Source organism: Taeniopygia guttata, chromosome 3 (assembly GCF_048771995.1).
Source record: "Taeniopygia guttata chromosome 3, bTaeGut7.mat, whole genome shotgun sequence".
NCBI classification, from domain to species: domain Eukaryota; kingdom Metazoa; phylum Chordata; class Aves; order Passeriformes; family Estrildidae; genus Taeniopygia; species Taeniopygia guttata.
The window spans coordinates 24,347,421-24,368,428 of record NC_133027.1 but is presented as its reverse complement, the minus strand read 5'-3'; the positions used below and the strand labels follow the sequence as shown (position 1 = coordinate 24,368,428).

Sequence of the window (21,008 nt, the reverse complement as noted above, 5' to 3'; positions counted from 1 at the left end):
CTCCCTCCCCTGGGCGGGCGGCGGGCCGGCGGCGCCGGGGCTCCGCGGGCGCTGAGCGGCGCAGCCCCGCCGCGGCGCGGGACTGATGCTGTCTGTGAGCAGAGCGGAGCGAGCCGCCCGCGCAGTCCTGCAGGAGGCGCCGGGCGCTGCGCGGCGCTCGGGACCCGGACCGCTCCTCTCCGCCTCTCCTCGCCCTGTGGTGCTTATTTGGCGCTGTCCTTAGCCCCGCTGCCGCTCGGAGGACACGGTCGCAGCCGAGAAGAGCCGCCGAGGGTTTTGTGTGAGAGTGTGTGTGTGTGGAATAACTGCAGACATGACTGCGTGGAGGAAATTCAAGTCTCTGCTGGTTGTCTGCGCGGGGCTCCTCACTGCAGCTCAGGGTAAGATTCGGGTTTCTTGCATTGCATTCGTGTAGGCTGTGGCTACGGCACTCATAACCCCTCAGCTAAATCTCTGCCGCTCGGTTGAGCGAGCTCTCTCCCTCGCTTCGTTTCTGCGCCGGCAAACAGCGGTCTCCTCGAGCCCGGTCTCCCTTCTCCCTGCCTCCCACCTCCCGCCGGTGTTCCCCGAGGGCTCTGCTCTCGGCCGGTCACTTCTCCCGGGAGAAACCAGCCCCCTGGAGTTGGGCAGCGGCCGCTGCGACGCCGCGAGCGGAACAGTGCGCATCCAGCCGCCTGGCCAGCGCCGGAGTTTGGGAACACTTCGCTCTCCGCGCACGCACGAACGGCACTCGCTGCCGTGTGAGGGACAATCCCCGGGCTGGCAAGTTTGGATCTCCCCTCCTCCCGCCTCCCCGGCTTTTGCCGTGCTCAAGGGGGAGCGCGGAGTGGGTGGTCGCGGAGAGCCGCCTCCGCCTGCTTTCAGCCGGCTCCGCTCCCCGCAAGTTGCGCGGAGGCGGGGATGGGGCGCTGGGGACACCTCCGCCAGCTGCCTGCCCGTGCCTGAGGGAAGAGGACTCCTCTCTGCTGGCTGTGCGGTGGAGAGAGTCTCCCCGCCTCAGCTGGGTTTCTTCTTAAAATCAACGGGGGAGGGTGGAGAAACGAGGGGGTGACGGTAGAGAATTTGGTTACACAACTTCAGTGCTGGCCTCAGCCCCATTACTTGCCTCATCGCTGGAGACAACAACTTCCCCATTATTCACTTCGCCTCTCATTAGCCCTGCGCTTTTTCCTGCTGGGAGCGATGCGAATTTGTGTGTGTGTGAGAGAGAGGGAGGGAGTGAGGCAGCTCACAGCTGAGCACCTGTCCCCGATACAGCCTCTGTCATCTCCCACCTCGCTCCCGGTTGTTCTGCCTGCCTCCGGGATGACGGTTCCCCTTGCGGTTTGTACTGTCTGACTCTCCCTTAACCCTTCCAAGGCGCTTTACATCGTTCCCACCATTTTATTTTTCTCACTGCTCTTTTCAGTGCGGGGGCGGCTGAAGAGGGGGAAGCAGGGCTATCGCGGCCCCCGGGCTGGCGGGCGAGGCTGGAGCCTTCCCCGTCCTGCGGATGCTCACGGCCGGGCTCCCTCGTCCGCCTGGGCGGCACGGCAGGGCGCCTTCCCTCCGGTAGTCGCCGGCCGTGATCTGCAAGAAAGAGGCGGTGGAGGCCAGCGCGGGCTGCGGGGAGCCGGGCAGGAGCTTTGCTTGGTCCGCAGGAGCGGCTGCGGCTCCGCAGCAGCCCGATGGCATCCCTCCTCCGCCCGGATCCTGCCACTGCCGCGGTCCACCGGGCAACGCCACCCGGCTCCCTCTGTGGGAAGGGAGCGAGGCGCGACAGGCGCACGGCTCTCTCGGGCTGTGAATCCGCGGCTCCTAGAGATGGGGCTGTGCCCGGCAGCACACACAGCCCGGGGCGGGCGGGGGCTTCTCGGCGTGGCCGCCCTACCCAAACTTCCAGCATCCCCACCCCCACACCCCCAGTGCCTCCTTAACCGGTCCCCGCCCCGCACGTGCCGGGCGCCCGGCGCTGCCCCGGGCCCGGCCCGGCCCGGCGGGAGCTCCGGGTCGCCGGCGGGGCTGCCCCGACAGCCGCGCTCGGGGCCCGGACCGCGGGACGAGGGGCAGCTGCTGCCGCGGCCACGCCGCTCCCGGGCCGGGCCGACACCCGCCACTCGTCTGTTAAATACACTGTAGCCGGCTATGTCGTTTGACATTTAAGTGTTTTCTTTTCATGGCTGACAGCACATACGAAAAGCTGGAGGCTGGATCATGGTTATTCAGCGGCGATCCGACGTGTTTTGCTTGCATACAAAGGCTTTGCCAGGAACGTTTGGGCACTGCCTCTGCCTCTGATGCTGCTCTGCAGAATGTCATTATACCTGCTTAATGTGAACACACCCACTTAAAGGCTAAAGACTGGCTTAATACTCAAGTCAAACAACAGGTTGAAGGGGAAACCATCGGGGACAGTTGACATAATTCCTTCCCGTTTTACCTTCCCAGGCAACTGAGCACAGGTATCTATATTTAGTCAAATGTAATCCTGAGGCTGATATTACGTTTATGCTTTAGAGAGTGAAAAATCTCCTTCCTTAGTTACGTAAAGACACAGGGTTTCAGGAGCACACAAAATCATTTTACTTATTAGATTCTCGGAACTCTGTTTTACCAGCCCTTTGCTATCAAATCCTATGGTCACTGTAAAAGGAAATCACCCAGGTTTTGCTTGGTTGGGGATTTTATAAGCGAAAAAAGAAACAAGCGCTGAATTTCTGGAGGTGTTGCCACAGGCGTTCCCATATCTTTCAGTAAAATGACAGGTGGATTGCTTTCCACATTGTTCCTCGTTATAAAATGAAATGGAAACCCTTTGTTGCTGTGGAATTTTCTGTAACTTTTTTAAGGAACAAGGAAGGATGACAATGAACATTCATCTTTGTTGACTGTGGTAGACTTGGGGTGCAGTTCTACACATATCTTTGGACTGGTTTAATCTGATTGATGGACCTGAGCATTTTGTAAAACATTTGGGGAGTTCTTCCCTGTTCATTGTGCTTTAAATCAAGGGAAATTAGTATGGAGTCATTTAAAGGAACCGCTTTCCCAGGAGCTACCCTCTCACAGCAATTACGCTTCAACAAGACAGACGGCACAGTGTTCAGCTATGCATGTTAAGATGGGCTTGTTTGTAGAGCCATTAGCTAATTCTGATATGTTATATTGTAACAAAAACATAAAGAACCCACTGTTTTTCTTGAAAGACAAAACACATCAGTATAATTTCTGTAAAAATTCATACTGGTATTGAACAAATAGTAGATTTAGACTCAATTCAGACTAAAATTCACAAAAAAAAAAAAAAAAAAAGAGTAAAAGATATTTCTGCTGTGACCTAAGGTCTATAGACAACCTATATTTGGTAGAACCTATATTCAGTAGAAGTACATACTGCTTAATACCTAGAGTTGTTCTAGTACATGTTTTCAAGGTAATTTCCTGGACGTGTTTAGAAAACCAAATACAGCACCTTGGTTGCCGCCTAATTGCCTCAAACTAAATGTACATAAGCAGTCTTATGTGCAGAGGTATAATTCAGATTAATGTAAATAACAAAGGGAAAACATTTCTGTTCTTAAATTAGATACAGACAGTAAAAGGACTCTCACATCTTCAGCTCAGGATTTTTTTTTTTTTTTAATTAGACCCAAAACATTTTATGTACCTTCTTTTTCATTTTTTATATACCTTCTGTTTGCTGCTATCACTTTGTCAAAATAATTTGTATAACATCACACAAAGTTATCACTCTGTTTAAGGCCTACTCCTGTTGGACTGAGAGTGTTTTTCTGTTTTAAAGTCTTTTTTTTTTTTCCTCCAAAATAGTGCTTTTCAAACTGTGAGGCTGGTCTCTCTAAGGGGCTCCATTCTCTTCCAGAGAAGACTAAAGTAATTCTTGGGAAAATGAGCTGAAAAAAAAAAAAATTTAAAAGAACATCAGGGCAAGGTATTGAACACCCAGCTGTAAAACCAAGCATTTGATGGATGCATTCTCCATCCTCCAGCTCAATGAGGAATTTGCCATAGAAAGGCATAGTAGAGAATATCCAGCTCTGACCATGTAATATTTTAAGGTAAAAATGCATTTAATTTTTGGTAAGATCTGTATCTGCACTATTTTTTTGCATTGAGATATGTGTATGATGTCCTTAACTATGTATAGGAATAGGAAACTTGGTCAACTTGAATGTAATGTAGTGGAGAGCATATCAATGTCACAAAGACTCTCTAAACACTCATTTTAGACTCATGAACTCGTACTTGAGGTTTGAATTCCCACTGTAAACCAGTAAAGATTTTTCAGTTTCTCTGGTGTGTGTGTGTGTAACAGGATACTGGTGTGAGAACCTGGAGATGGTTTACAGGCACATGAAGACATAAGCACAAATGGAACTTCAGGATATATTGAAATCTGTGAGGCCACTTCAGAACCATCTCTGACTTGTACAGATAACCATTCTGCAGATTGTCTATACTACAGATCTGTCTATTTTACTGACTCTCACTCTCATGTCCCTTTATACAGACATATATGATTTTGATCAGATAATGGAGATTTTTTTATTTGGGAAGGGCAGGCGTCATTTTTCCCCCTGCAGACTGCTTGTCCATATAAACACTTTATCTAATTTTTACTCATGATGTGGTATTAGTATTACATATGCATTGATACTGGCAAGTTTTTAAAAAGACATCTATGGCACCTATGCTTCTGTAGCATTTACACTAATAAAAACTCTTGTCCACACAAATTAGGAGCAATCTGAAACTGTAAATATTTTGAGTTATGCATTCAAGATTTACGATGCTCTATAGAAAGGCTGAAAAGCCTCAGGGACCACTTTTTTCAACTTTTTCAAGATGTAATCCGTACACCATCACATTAAACTCCTCCTTGTAACCTTTCCTTGGAGAAGTGACTGCTTGATAGTGTCACAGTATAAAACCTCCGGTGGATTTAAAGATAAAATTTAATTTCATCTTGCTCAAATCTGTATTGAACCATGGTGTTTCTCTTTGGCCATGATGACATTATTCTGCTGTCAAGCAGCTTTCCGTGTGAGCACACGCGGCCGGCAGGGGAGGCAGTGCGGGAAGGGGAGCTGCTGGTTTAACTGCGTGATTCGCCAGAGCAGTAGCTTAAGTGTGAAACCTGATCTCTAATAAAACTCAAGTGTACAACTGGATTCAAGTCAGGGTCACAGAATAAGAATCTGGCCTCTAGTTCTCTATATGGCTGCAAAATTAGCCATATTAGACTGAGATAAATTGTATGTTCTTCCAATTTTTGCAGTGAGCAAAGAATAAGAATCATACAGAAATTCTGCTAATGTGTATGAATCACTTTCTTTTACTTAGAAGTTTTACTTTTCTATGTCAGTTGTAATTTCCCTTAAACCATTTTTTATCAACCACAAACTTAAGAAATAGGAGAAAAAATGGCATTAATGCCTGAGGAAAACTGTGAGATCTTTCTTTGTCCTGACACATCTTTGTTCTGGCTGGATGAAAGACCTCACTCCACTATATGACATTTCTATTGCATTTAAGAAAATCTACATTGTATTTGTTACAAGCATTTCTCAGAGGAATAATTACTTTCACAGATAACTCAGATTATTGTTAGTGTTATATTGACACCCAAAGGCAACATATATCTGTTTTCTGCATTTAGTAACTGAATGGTAAACAGAGGCATGTATGCACTCTTTCAAGAGTAATAATGCATCTTATTTCTAAGTACAAGTCTTACTTTCTCAGCGACAATAACTTTTTCTGCATTTCTTTCTCATATAGGAAAAAAAAAAAAAAGAAAATAAAGTGATGGTAGTTTATTGCCATTTTTACCTAGAGGGCAGACTCATTTAAAGGACAAAGCAAGATTTAATCACTCTTGCATTGCTGATGATTTACCAGAACTCTTGATTAATCAGAATATCATGAATGATCTGCTTTTAGCAAAAAAAAAAAAAAAAAAAGAAAAAACCAGAAAAAACCCCACAAATTTTAGCAATTATAGTAATGCTTAATATCCATAATAAAAATTAATCACAGTTTCTTACAGATTTTTAATTATTTAATGAAGCATTTTAATGATAAATTCATGCAAATTCTGAAAAAGTGATTTGACTTCTTTCAAGTAAATTTTTTGTCTCATCCATGTCCAGTAAAAGGCAACTTCAGGCAATTCTAAGAGCCCAATTTTGCTGCATTGGAAACTGAAATTTGGATTGATTTCAGAAATAGCTTAATTGGCTACTTTTGAACAGATTGCTACTCCAAAGAATCCAGACAAAGCAGATATTGGAGCTGAATGGTGGAGTTAGACCCTGTCTAATTTTTGCTCTTGTGGATGAGAACTTATGACAACGTTTACATCCATGAATGATTTTAAAAAAGGAAAACTGGGTGAATCACAGCAATAAACCTTTATAATATTAATATATTTATGTATATGTGGAAGCAATTTGTTTTTAAACACTATCTCTGGTATCTCTGAGCATCTGACCTCTACCTTCATTTTTTTTCCCTGCATTTTCCTTTAAAGACCTTATGGACAATACACAGAGAAACCAAGTATCATTTTAGTCTCTGGATGTTTTGTATCTGTCTTACAGTATCCTATGGATACTGAAGTACAGAATCATGTTCTGTATTCATGTCTGTGTTGTACAGTGGCTTTCCAAAAGAAACATGTGCAGCACTGCAGCTGACACAGACCTGAATAAATTACAATGAATAAAACTTTCTATGCAGTGTTTGTTTTGCGAATTTGCATGAAATATGGTCAGCATTTAAAAATTCCATTTTGCAGTACTTGCTTCATGCCTTGTGTTCAGTTGCAAGGCAATGGTATTTTTTAATGCAATTTTGCCAAACATAAAGTTCTTATTTTTTTATTTCTTCTTTCTTGTCTGATAGTTTTACTTGGGTTTTTGTTTTTGTTTTTCCTTTTCTTTTTTGTTTTGTGTGTTTTTGTTCTTTTATTTTTTTTCCCAGAGAAAAAGTGTTCTTATAATTCTGATGTTTGCAGCAAACATTTGAAATTTGTCACAGAGTGAATCTGGGTCTAGGAATATTTTTTTCCCCTCACCAATCCTATGATTTCCAGATCAAATATAGCCACGATACAATATTGCATAAAGCATTGTTTACTTCTTCTGACCTGCATTACTTGCCATATTGTGTTCACACATAAACACTAAAAGAACACAGATATTCAAACCTTTTTTACTTACACTGGTGCTGAAACACAACCAATTTACAGTGCACTAGGGAAATAAGTGCAGCCAGCCTTGCCCTGTACTTGAAAGTTGGGTTAAAAGGTGGGCCTAAACACTGGGGACCACAAACAGGTTGTTTTCTTTTTTAAATACTGGCCCAGCTGTGCCATGGATTTAAAGTGTTCTCACTGTGCTTGCAATGCTGGCTTCTAAAATGGATGGCTTAGCTTGGCTTGCTTTGCAGAGTGTATCCGGAGTACACGGCTGGGATCTCAGGCTTGGCTTTGGGCATTGTGCTTGAGCTTGCCTCAAGTGCCTTGGGGCTGAGCCTGAGGTCATGGTGCATCTAACACCCACCACGGAACTCGGGACCCACACCCCGGCTACTGTGGGTGCTGCTGCTGAACAGCACAGATGGAGCTGCAAGGAACAGGAAGGTCACTTTGGCAAGAAGCAGCTGATGTTAGGAAGCAAGTGGCTAGATAGTTCAGGAATATACATGAGCTTACAGAACCTGCCTTGCCCTGAACCTAGCAACAAAATGCAGGTGACTGTGAGGGCAAAAAAAAGAGGAAAGAAAGAATTATATTTTCGCAACAGTGAAATGTCTGAAAAAGCCACTTTTATAAAATAAAAAAAACAAAATTTAACTTATTTTTAGACTAATTTTGCATGCTTCTGGCTGTGAAACAAATGGTCATGACAAATCACACTGTTCTCACTAATGTTTGTGGGATATCAATGCAGAAGCTGACTACATTCAAGTGACTAAGTGCAGTATTTTAGCTTTGCCCCAGCAGCCAGATTCTCTATTGGTATCCTGCTGATGTTTCTTATAATACATAGATTATGTCATACCAAGCATTTTTTTGAGGGGGAGGGGAAACATCTTATAATTCACTTTCAGAATCTCAGTTCAATCAAACAACTGCTAATATCACAATCAATGACCCTCTGCGTTTGTAGATATCTCTCTCGAGAAATTAAATTGATTTTCTTTATCTCAGCGCATAAATATCCTCAGCACACATTTTGACCCATTGTTTGCAGTGACTCTTACACAGAAGAATGTAGTATTAATAGATCTTACGAAGTCAACAGTGGCAGCAGGAGTAGCATTTTGATCATTAGCTGTACTCAATTATTTCTGTTTAGCTTTCCTGTGAAATCTATTGTGAAATTTAATTAACATACATGAAAATACAGAAACCTTCTATTTTTTTTTTCTTGGTACATAATGTAGTTAACTTGAAAATAGTTGTAGGGAAAAAAAACATTCTTCTATGCAGAAGTAGGTAAATTAGACATAGACTCTGGTCATCAGTTAAGTAGTTTGAGTTGCTTTATATCAGATTTTAACTAGTTAGGAGCTGATCTAAAGGTTGGGGAACTCACAGAATTTTAAAAGTCTCATTAACCTTAAAAGGTTTTTTATCTTGCCCTTATTATAGTCACATTATCAAACAAACAACTTGCATTGAAACGAGGATGCTAGAAAAAATCTAGCAACATTGAAGAATATTCAAACTCTTAGTTTATTATGAAATTTGCCACAGAAATGCTATTTAGAATCAAAGAATGGTTTGGGTTGGAAATAACCTTTAAAATCACCTCATTCTAACTTCTTTGCCATGGGCAGGGACACCTTCCACTAGACCATGTAGCTTAAAACCCCATCCAACCTGGCTTTGAACTCTTTCAGGGATGGAATATCCACAGCTTCTCTGGGCAACCTGTTGCAGTGCCTAACCATCCTCACAGTCAAGAATCTAATCATAATGTCTAACTAAAACTACTGTCCTTCAGTTTGAAGCCTTTGCCCCTTGTCCTGACACTACATGCTCTTGTGGAAAGTCCCTCACTGTCTTGCTTGTAGGCCCTCTTTAGGTACTGGAAGGTGCTCTAAGGTCTTCCTGGAGAGTTTTCTTCTTCACACGGAACAACCCCAGCTCTCTCAGCCTGTCTCTGTAGAAGAGGTGCTACAGCCCTCTGACCATCTTCATGGCCTTCTCTGGACTTGCTCCAACAGGTATATTACTGTGTCAGGAGCCCAGAGCTGGACACAGTTCTCCAGGCAGGGTCTTATGAGAGGGAGTAGAGGGGCAGAAGCACCTCCCTCACACTGCTGGTCCCATTTCTTTCAATGCAGCTCAGGATATATTTGGCTTTCTGGGCTGCAAGTGCACATTGCTGCATCATTTGAACTTCTCATCCACCAACATCCCACGTCCTTCTCAGGGCTGCTCTCAATCCATTATCTTTCCAGCCTGTGTTTCTGCTTGGGATTGCCTCAACTCCTGTGCAGGACCTTACAAATCAAATTTCAGGAGGTTTGCACAGGCCCACCTCTCAAGTCTGTCCTGGTTGGTTGTTGTCACTTCCCTCCAGCATGTAGTCTGCCCTGCAGTTTGGTGTTCTTTGCTTAAAGATAAATGATGCCTCAAATTTTTTTGACCTATCTGAAATGTATCTCACTCCACTGGCTTTCAGTGGTTATATAATTTATTTGGTTCTGAGGAAAGATTAACCTTTAATTGCTTTCTTTAGCAACATTTAGTAAACAGGCTGATAGCATGGAGATGATCTATGCAAACAGAAAAGAAGGATTTCTTCAACCCATGTTGCCATGACAATTTAGATTTTTCTTGTCAACTCCTGAGAAGCTTCAAAGTAATTTCTTTAAAGCAATGAATCAGGGGATATTTTGGAAATTGAAGTTGCTCTCTTTTTAAATTTAGTATCATTTAACACTGTAAGGGGTCTGACTCAAAAGACTGTAATATCTACATACAAGAACTATTACAAAAAATATAACATCATGTAACTCTCTTTGTGGATCTCTGATAATTTACATCGGCAGTGAAGTTGACTTCAGATGCATTATCAAGTGCCTTAGATTTTATTTATTAACTATATGATAATAATAAATAGTTATCATAAAATAAGAATGGATAATGAATAGTGGAGAGCCCAGCTTATAGCTGTCATTTTGATCCTCATGACAGTATTTTATCTTGCAGGTATTTTGAGGTAATTCGATTACAGAAGGATTAGAGAACAAAGATGGACTAAATATTTTATTTTTTTTATACTTTCAATTATAACATTAGTTCAATGAATGAGAGCTAAAATCAAAAGGTTGTTGTCTGCATATTTAAATAGCTATCCCAGATTAGTCCCCTGTAAAATGTTATTAGTAATCAAACTGAACTTTCCTCTTGTTATTTAATTGAAATAGGCTGTTTTGAAAAAGAACTAAAACTAGTCCAGACTAATTTAATTTAATTTAGTTCCTAAGAAATAAATTACTGGCTTAATGAGGTATTTCTTAGGTTGCTGTTAGCACTGATGAAAACATGGTAAATGGAAAGAAGATAATGTGAAATGCTGTTTCTGCTGGAAAAATACATTTCTCTGTATAGAAGACAAGAAGAGTAGCTCAGTAATAGTTTTCTTTTTAAAATGTTCCTTACAGATGATGGTCACTGTGTTGGTGTAGTTTGTTTACCGCTTTGCAATAGATTTGAGATGAGTCATATCACATTAGAAGGAAAATTGAGAAATTGTTTTGTCAAAGTGAATTCTGTTTTCCTTTTTTGTCTTATATACTCAAATTACTAGTTCCTTTTAAACAGAGAAACCTAATTGATTTTTATAATTGATTTTAATATTTTTTGTTGCGTCCATAAATCTGAGTTCCTGTTAGAAGTGGTAAATGCAGATATATCCTTTCTATATATGGAATAAGGTGACTGAACTGGACATGTATCTTCTTTACACTATTTTATTTTCATGATAGTTTGAACCACAGTAATTTCAACATCTACAAGCACAGTTGTTTTTCTCAAGCCTTCCTATCCTCTTACCTTCAGAATGGGAGCTGACTGAATAAGGACTCAAGATTTCATCTTTTATAGAGATTTTTATTTCTGTCTTAATTCCTTACTGAATTTGTAAGTCCACCTTACTGGTAATGCATCTCAGTTTATCCACAGAGTTAAGAAAAATGATACTTATCAGAATATTTGTTAAAGAAACAAAGGGGTGGAGTGCAGATGGAGTACTTGTGATACATAAGATGCTGGGCATTCAGAAAGAAAAACAACTTTCTTTTTCAAAAATATTTGATGGAAGAGGAGATCCATTTGTTGAATAACAGAACATGGGCATACTGAACAATAAAACGTGTCTAAGCTCAAGCCCTAGTGCTGAGTTTAAGGATGCTGGGAGGAGGGCACAAGGTAGTGCTTGCAGTCAAGAGCCTAGATTGTAGTGCCAAATACCTGCAGTTCCCACTGCCGTAAGAGAAAATTGCAGATCTCAGCACTTTTGAACATAAAGAAATTTGTGCTGTACTTAATTATTACACTCTAGAATCTTCAGAGACTGAATGCAATAGATTGCTCTAAGGGGAATGAAGTGACAACCATATTAAGTATTTACTACTGTTATCTCCTAAATAGTATCTGAATTAAGCAAAGTTTCCAAACCTATCAGTGTTGTATTGTTGTGTTAGGAAGAAGAATTCCTCAAGGGAAGTTGAAATTTTTCTTTAAAGCTGCTGGACTTACATAAAAACAACAACCAGAACAGAAAAACACAACCAAACAAAAAACCCTTAAACATATGAACAGCCAATCTGGATCTGATGTAATCTGGAACAAAACTTTTGTGATTACAAAGAAAACAAAAATCTGAATTTGGAGTAAAGCCTCCACTTATATTTCCTCTATGAGTATTTATAATTTTCACATTTATCCTCCATTGATGGTAACTAAAATACAGGTTGTTTGTAAGTGATGGACAGGCTCTGGTGGAAGAAAAGTATCTACCCAGTTTTATCACTGTGGAATATGTACTAAACTACTTTTGATGTTGTGCATCACTCTGCCGACCATACTTGCAGAATGGATATATTTGTATAAATATTTTGAATGTGCTTTATCACTGTATAGTATGCCCAGATTTTGGTAGTAGGGATGCTGCAGGGGTGGCTTCTGTAAGAAGTTTCTATAAGCTTCTCCCAGTAGAGCCAATGCTAGCTGGTTCCAAGGAGGACCCACTTCTGGACAAAGCTGAGCCCACTAGCAACAGTGGTAGAGCCTCTGAGAGGACATAGTTAAGAAGAGAGAAATAACCTGTGCAATGGCAACTACAGCTGGAAGAAAGCTGACATTGTGAGAGAGGAACAACTGCAGGCACCCAAATCACTGAAGAAGGAAGGGTAGGAAGTGCTCCAGGTGCCAGAGATTCCCCTGCATTATGTGGTGTAGACCGTGGTGAGGCATCTGTGCCCCTGCAGCCCATGGAGGTACATGGGGGAGCATGGAGGAGAAGGTGGATGCCTGAAGCAGTCTGTGACCCTGTAGGAAGCCCACACTGGAGCAGGTAAAATCTGCGGACCCAAGGAAAGGGTAGCCAACACTGGAGCAGGTTTGCTGGCAGGACTTTTGATTCCAGGGGACCCACGCTGGAGCAGCCTGTTCCTTAAGGACTGCACCCTGTGGAAGGCACCTGTGCTGGAGCAGTTTGTGAAAAAGTGCAGCCCCCAGGAAGGACTCATACTGGAGAATTTTATGGAGGACAGTTGCCTGTGGGATGGATCACATGGTGGAGCAGGGGAAGAGTGTGAGTCCTCCTCCTGAGAAGGAAGGAAGAGCAAAGACTAATCTCTGATTAACTGACTGTAATCCCCATTCCCTTTCCCCCTGCATCATTATGAGGAGGATGTAGTGAAAATATCAGGGTGAATTTGTGCCCTAAGAGAAGGGAGGGGTTGGGGGGACGGTATTTTAAGAGTTGGGTTTATTTCTCATTATCCTACTGTGATTTGATTGTTAATATATTAAACTCATTTCCCTGAATGGAGTATGTTTTGCCTAGCGCAGTAACTGGTGACTGATCTCTGCATGTCCTCATCTCAATCCATGAACCTTTCATTATATTTTGTCTCCTGTGTCCAGGATGGGAGTGATAGAGCAGCTTTGGTTGGAGCCCCCTTCTAGTCAGGGCCAACCTGGTGCAGTCACATAACACTGGTACTTGCAGGTACAGGTAAATCAGAAGCATTTATTTACTGTCTCAACAGCAGTTTGCGGTTCAGATCCAATCAGTTGTGCTGGTGTCTTAGGTGTTGTCCAAAATGTGCACAAGAAACAGGTCCCCTGAGTGTAAAAACTCAATTAAAAAATGAAACTACTCTTTGATTCTAGAAGGATAATGCACTGCCCAATGTAAAAAAATGAGTCGTTGTGGTGACAGACTGTGTCAGGTGAAAGATGAGCATTCAGAATAGAGAGACAATGTAAATCATTCTTATATTTCATTGACATATTCTTCAGTAGTGACACTGAAGAAGATAAGATATTTCAAATAAAAAGCTTCATATAAAAAAATACAACAGCATTTAATGTAATTTTCAGTCAGGACTATTCTACTTTTTTTAAAATAAATACCTACTCTTTTCATTTGCCCCCTTTCACTCAATCTTTTCTAGGATATTTTTTCTATGATTACATTTGTTCTTGAATTCTATTAGGCAGTGATTTATTAATTTATTTTATTGACTATCTCAGAGTATAGAGACCCATGATATAAAGGATTATATGGACATAGAAAGATGAAATGGACAATGTGGACAACATTGTGACAGGAAACTCAAGTCTGGAAATGTTATTTCTTGTATGACAAGCATTAAACAAAACCCCTTATCTTCTGAAACTTAGGCCACAGGAGCTTTATGCTGCCCTTTATTTTACAGATGACATAGCTCAGATTAGTTCCCTCATAACCATCAATCATTATTCAGGGTTTTTTTCTGATTTCCATTTCTGGCATTTATTTTACTGGAGAACAGTGCATAATCAATTTCCCTTTTTGCCACCAGTAACACAAGAATACTGAAGTAGTCCTACTAAGTAGAACTGGTAGTATGTCTCAAAACTTGAAACATCTGCTGGCAATAGTCCTCAGTGGAAGGTCTGATGTGGTCTCAAATTATAACTGATTATAATGCTCTCATGGGCATGGTAATTCAGCTGCTAGGCTGATATAGGTTTTATGCTGGAAACCATGTTTTTCATCTTGTAGGACCAAGAGGGCTGGCACTATCAGATTTGCATAATTAAACACTATTTCTTTTTCTTCTTCCCTTACTGTTTAAAATTTTCCTTTTGAAGAGCTTATCTTTTTTGTTCCAGTCACTCTATTATTCCTCTTCTGCTGAAGGAGTATAAGATATCTTCTTTATTATTCCCCAACATGGTTGTTAAATATTCTCAAGGAAGAAAATGCCCAGGGGCTAGTCTGTGGTGACTCCTGCACTGGGGGCAACCAGTACAAAGGCTGGGCACAGGGCACGCTTAAGACCTGAAGAATTAAGTCAGGGATATAAAATGTGCCCAGATTTTGTGTACATCCTATGAATTTGGCTAAATTTCTGTCTTCACATATTTAAAAATGTAAAAAGTGTCACATCAAATCAGACCAAAATAACTTCTCTCTGACAATGGCCATTAGCAAATACATAGAAAAAAATTACAGGAAGCAAGATATAGACAGGCTTATATTTTAGCAGCCTCTGGCCAGTTTAGAGAACTCTTAGCCAGAGGTTGCATCTATGTTCAACATCCATCAAAAAATTTAACCTTCATGAATCTGTTCTTGAACCTATTCATAATTCAGACTACCACACTACTTTCTGACAATCTGTTAAACAATTTAATTCCTGCTGTGTGGAAAAACACTGCATTTTGCTTGTTTTGAAGCTTCTACCTGCTCATTTCACTGAGCACTTCCAGCTCTTCAGAAATACTTTACCCAGCACAGAACTTTGCATCTAATAGATAGGTAGGATTTATGTGAATCTTTAAATTGCATACTTTTCCCATGTAAATGCAAAATATCCATATGGATATTTAGAGTACCTACCTTCAATCAATACTAATCCATGATTCCCAAGTGCATTTCATATAATTTTTAATGATTGTGATATTGTAGTTAGTGCTGCTGATGCACTTAAAAGAATAATGGTCTGTATTTCATTACAAAGAGACACTTCCCTTTATCCTCCAATCCTATTACTTGGTTTTTATTCTTATAATAATATTTTTTTTTTCCAATAAATAATAAAGACTACCTGGTGACCATCTGGATGACAGTGATGTTCAGCATTTTGACCTATGAGAGATTTCTGGAGAGAGAAAATGCTTGGAAAATTAGGTCCTGGTGGGAAATGAATACATCAAACCAGGTTCTTAGTGGTCTAAGGTCTTCCACTGATGTTGACCTCCACGGAGTGTGTTTAGTACCTCAATGATAATATAAGATGCACTAAATAATACCTTAATCTTCCATGTATGCTGTTTGCCCTTCTGTGATCCATTGTTTCCCTTGTCACAAATCATATCTTGATGGTGTTCTCTTTCCTGGGACAATTAGGAAAAATCATGGTAAAAACTGGTGTGACAAAGCTGAATGATAGGATCTGGTGAAGGACTGAATTTCTATGAATATTAGGAAAACACTGCAAGAGTTTCTGGTAGAAAAGGTTTAAGAAGAGGTCTGTTATACTGAGAACACTGAAACCACTTCAGCCTTCTAAATCAATCAATTTACCCCCTCTCAAGATCCAGATCTAAATCAAATTGTGGAAAAAAAAACCAAAACAAAACACAAAACCATTGAAAATTCTGCCCCTAGATAGATATTTAGCTCAACACTTAAAACATGCAAGATATTCCATGAGCTCAAATCCATAGGTTTCCTGTTGCAATTTCATGTTAAAAAATCTGTTATTGTCTGAAAAAGAATTGTTTCTCTTGTTGCCTAAGACAGCAGCCTTCCTACATGCATTTCAGATGGCTCTAGAGGATGTACAGATTCAGATTTTCCCTTTTATTCTACCTCTTTCTCTCAGAATTGTCAGTGGAAAAACCTAAAGTGATAAAAACAAAACAAAGTGATGCAAAATAAATACTCAGCAAGAGCACAGCTGACCACTGGGAACAAGAAAGCATGAGACAGAAGAAACAAGACTATCTTTAATGTTAGTAAGTCTCCCAAAACTGTTCTTTTTCCTTCATTATGAAGGGCTCTGTTTCATTTCCATACAGGAGAAATTTCTGAATATTTCTGACACAGTCTATTCAAGAAAGGAAGGCATTACTTACTCTTTTCCTCTGCAAACAAAACTACTGCTTATCTTTTGAGAAGGGGCAAGAATACAGGTCAGTGTGCACAGTGTAGTACACGTACCTGAAAATTTAAGAAAATAAAAACCTGGTAATTATTCCAATACAATATAATAGAATGTATAAATTCAAGAACTAGACCTGAGATATGCTGAACTCTTGAGTTCCTAATTTATTTCATGAATGTTGTGGACACTCTGTGATAAGTAAATGCACAAAAGAATTTAGGCATCAGGTTTTCCCTTTATTGTGAAGATATTTCCATCTAGTACGTGGATTTTATTGAACTACCACACAACAGCTGCTTTAACCCCAAAACCAGACAAATTTACACAGGCTATTTTTCATTAGAAAATATTCTTTGATACTAAAATTACATTTCTAGGCATACGAATGGTTGTGTAAGTTTGTATATGACTGTTATTGAACAGTCATTGTAATCTTCAATATAGATAATCTTCCATGGGAATAAAACAGTTTATCTGACTTTAAGTGCACCTGCCAACTTTGGCCTTACAGAAGATACTTCTGGGGGTAGAAGTGGTGCCCTCTTACTTTCCCACAGTATAGAGAGTAATATAACAGTTGGAAAAATCTACATTCATCATTCATCTGCCTCTTTCCTTAGAAAATTAAAGCCTGTCTCATCCTCTTTTTTTTTTTTTTTTTTCTTTTCCTAGCATATACTGTGACTGCCGTAGGCTCTCCTTTGTTGGGGCCATGAAGTTTTCCAGTTAAATTTTCCTTTAGTGCTAGAAGATTTGAGTTCCAAACCTTGCTTAAAGGAAATCAATATTAAATATTAAAAAAGCTGCTGGAATGGGAACTGGACACCTGCTGATCCCCTCTTACATGAAGGGCATTAATCACCACATCAGGTCATGCTTCTGGATTGGTTTCTGTCTTGCTTGGTGAATATTCAATTATTCTATGAAAAGAAGCATTGCAAGTAGTCAACTTGGAGTACTGCTTTGCGTTTCATTTGCCAGTAAGCACCTAAAAGATAAGTGCTGCAAAACCTATTTTTAGCTAATTTCTAGAAATAATCAATAGCTTTTATCACTAGGGACTTAACAACCACCACATTATGCTCATCACATAAATCTACAGTCTCATAAAGAGAGGTAAGCTACTATCATGAAGATTGATTAATTTGTCCCATGGTTCATATTTATTTAAAACCTAGGCAATTTTTTTTTTTCCTAGTAAAAAGCCTGCAATGCCAATTTATATCTGCCACATCTCTGCTGGAATCATCATTGATATTTGAGAGATAAAATTTAGGTCTAGATAGAACACTCCCCTTTGAAATTTACATGCATTAGTCTTATGGTGCCCAGTTACCTTGGCAATGAAGGTACTATGAATACAGGTGTGCACATGTGTCTCAGACAGGGAGACAGAATTGAGTGATTTCAACCTCTTGTGGAGGTAGTACAACAGTTACTATTCACTATCCTCCAAGCTTTGTCAATTTTTCTAATAATGCAAAAAACTTTGCCTTTGTTTATAAGTGCAGCAGTCCCAGCAAGTTCCTGCCACACAGCGAGATGCCATGTCTGGAATACTTCATCCTAACACATTGAAGTCTAGCAACTCGAGCCCATAACCTTGAACTTCCATCCAGGATTTCTGAAATACTGGAGTGATATGCTGCATAAGTGTATTCCCTCACTTATAAAATGCAATATTACATGGATTTTTACCTCAAGACATAAGGAGTCATGTAATTGAGACTGGAGGACACAGATGTGTAAATTTATCACCAAGTCCATTTCCCTCAGGATTGCATTTTGGCTCCCTGTAAACAGAAGAATGCATTTAGAAAAGCTTTTGATAGCTATTTGCTGTGATAAGGAATAGGGCATCCTGGAAAGTTCTTCTCCACCATCATGAATCTAATGTGACAAAAATATTTTTAGTTTTACTACTCTATATTGACAGCAAGAGTTTCTTCTATTTTACTGCATGTAGTGAAATGGCACATACAAAAGGACACCAAAAAAAAATCAAAAACCACACCACAACAAAAAAAGGGCATGATTTTATGATATTTGGGATCTTTTTCAACAAAACCAGTTTTGAAAATCAGTGTTTAAACAGCTAGTAAGGAACCTAGAGGGATAGAAGTCTATTTACTGAGACAATTTAAGCTAGGTCTATCTAGGAATTATATTTTTCAGATGGAAAAGAAGCAAATCTTAGAAAACAAATTAAAGACAGTCCAAGAAACTGTACATAAGTGAATTTAACAAGGGTTGTGAGGAAAATTAAGCTACCATAAGGAAGTGTGAAAGAACAGCTTGAAAATCAGTTCGGTTAAGGACAACCAGCCTAAATTCAGTCTGGGGAGGTCATGCTTAAATAACCTGATGCAGTTCTTTGAAGATTTTACTGCCACTGTAGATAAGGGAAATTCAGTGGATGTAATCTACTTGTAAGCATTGACAAGACACCACATTTGAGATTAATGGTTAAGAGAAATAATCATGAAAGTAAAGAAACTGTGGGATGGAAAACTAGCTTAACTAGACCACAAAGGGAAAAGCTGGACACAGTTTCTGAGGATTCATGATTACGTATGTCTGAGTGTAAGTGGCGAGGGGGGTAGAATTTGTAGCTTATGCTACAATCGAAAACCATAGCAAGAAGGACAGAGCAATATGCTCATGTTCAAAAGGTGTTGTATGCTCTATATATCATGTCTAGCAAAAAAAAAATCAGAATTTTGCTGGGAAAATGCAGAATAATTAACATAGAAATACAAATAGTAGCATCAAATATTTACTAAATGAAACAGTCATACAATATACTAAACAAGAAAATGAATTGGTAATTACTAAAGATATAAACTGAGGTCAGCAGACTGGAGGAAAGCAGCATTCTAAAATATCAAGATGCAAAGATATTTTAGAACACAGAAAATATCTTCATATTTGGATTCATTGTAGGAAAAAAAAGGATGTAAGGTTCCAGTAGCTGTGAAGGATGTTGCAGAACCTCAGGTTTTTTTTTACTGTAAACTAGGAAAATATATGATGGTTTCATTATAATAGAACCTAGGCATTCTTGTCAAAATTAAGGTACTGTTCTCTTAGGCTAACACTAATGGGAGAGAGAACCTTTCTGTGCCAAGGAGCTTATAATAAAAAAGGGTAAATATATAGGGAAGGGGGAAAAAAGACACAAAGAACACAATTATTTATCCAAAGAATGTATGTGTCTAGATTTTGATCTAGGGTTCATATTTTTTCCCAAGTCAATATTTTATATAATGAGCTACATTATTCCTTTATAGGTATAATGGTTTTGCTTAACATGAGGTAGAAAACCTAGGTGATCACCTTTTTTATACATATATATAAGCTTAGAAATAGAAAATTATTATTCTCCTTTTATGCAGGGCTTAACCTTAGTCACTAAATTCACAGAGCCCTACTTAAATCTAATAAAGATTAGATTAAATTCTTAAGGAATCTTTATATTCCTTCCTAACTGTCCGAGTTTCAGAGCAAAAAGTACATATTCATTTTTTGAGGGAAAATAATTAAATCATATATACATAAATAAGTTCAGTAGACATCTGGTTTTATGTGAGGAAAATGAAGAAAACAAAGTAACAAAATTTGACTGAAATGGTTATTTTTTGATTAAAATATTCTTCATTCATTATGACTTTCTTATGCTCTGAGGTCTTCTAGGAAATAAAATTGTTCTCAGAATATCAGCATTTCCCCCTAGTTAAAGAAAGTTTCTTTGCTACATGTCTTGGAGTTCTTAAGTTCACATATTTAATCTTTTCTTTCATACATACAGTCACTCTTACAGCTAGGGCTATATCCAAAAGAGACTTTGCTACTACAGCACTAAGAGCCCTGGTGCCTAACTTCCATATATCTGGTCACAAAACCTGAAACTACAAGTCTGTGAGCTTTATTTCTTGTTGGGGGAAAATCTAATCATCTTGGAATGAAATCAAAAAGAGGCACTAGGCAGGGTGTTTGTAGACACAATAGGTACAACAGATTGTAGATACAATATCCTCTAGAAGTATTTCACTCAGCCCTTTGCAAAGGAAATTCTTCCTTACTACTAGATATACTACTACCACATCTTCCTAGCTGTCCTCTTGTCTTCCTAAACCATAAGAGAAACAATTGTCATTTGAATTTTAAGGGTTAATAATGCAGAGGATCTTACCTGTTTTTCACACTGTTCAGTGCAGTGCACTTAAAAATCCAGCACCCTCATGAGGTACCTTCAGTACCTCCATCTCTAAGGACAGAGGGGACAGACCAGGAAGTGCCTACATCAGGTAACGCTTCTTCCTAGCCAAAATACAGACAGGCAACATTAGCATCTCCATTCAATGCACATTCAGTGACCATGCCTGTACATCAAATTGCATAGAAACTCAGCCCAAGGCAGACCATTCCTTGCTCTGATAGCACATAAGGTCCCATCTGGTGCTACCTGTAGTTCCTACTCCCAAACCATTATCTTATTCTTTATATAGTTTAGGCTCAGGTAAAATGCTACCGATCTTCTGGTCTAAGCAAGTTTTATTCAGTGTGAATTTTGCAATGAGCACGTGAGTCAAGGAAGATATTTA

At 39.8% G+C, this 21,008-nt stretch overlaps 1 protein-coding gene across 2 annotated transcripts in view; it reads left to right on the top strand.

Moving 5' to 3' along the window:
- Positions 1-246: 246 nt before the first annotated feature.
- Positions 247-21,008, top strand: part of CSMD1 (CUB and Sushi multiple domains 1) — a 1,058,834-nt gene continuing 1,038,072 nt past the window's right edge. For both annotated transcript variants that reach the window (XM_030269463.4, XM_030269462.4), the window contains exon 1: positions 247-380. In XM_030269463.4, coding sequence (XP_030125323.4) covers positions 314-380 — 67 coding nt within the window. In that variant the 5' untranslated portion in view covers positions 247-313. The remainder of the gene's footprint in view (positions 381-21,008) is intronic.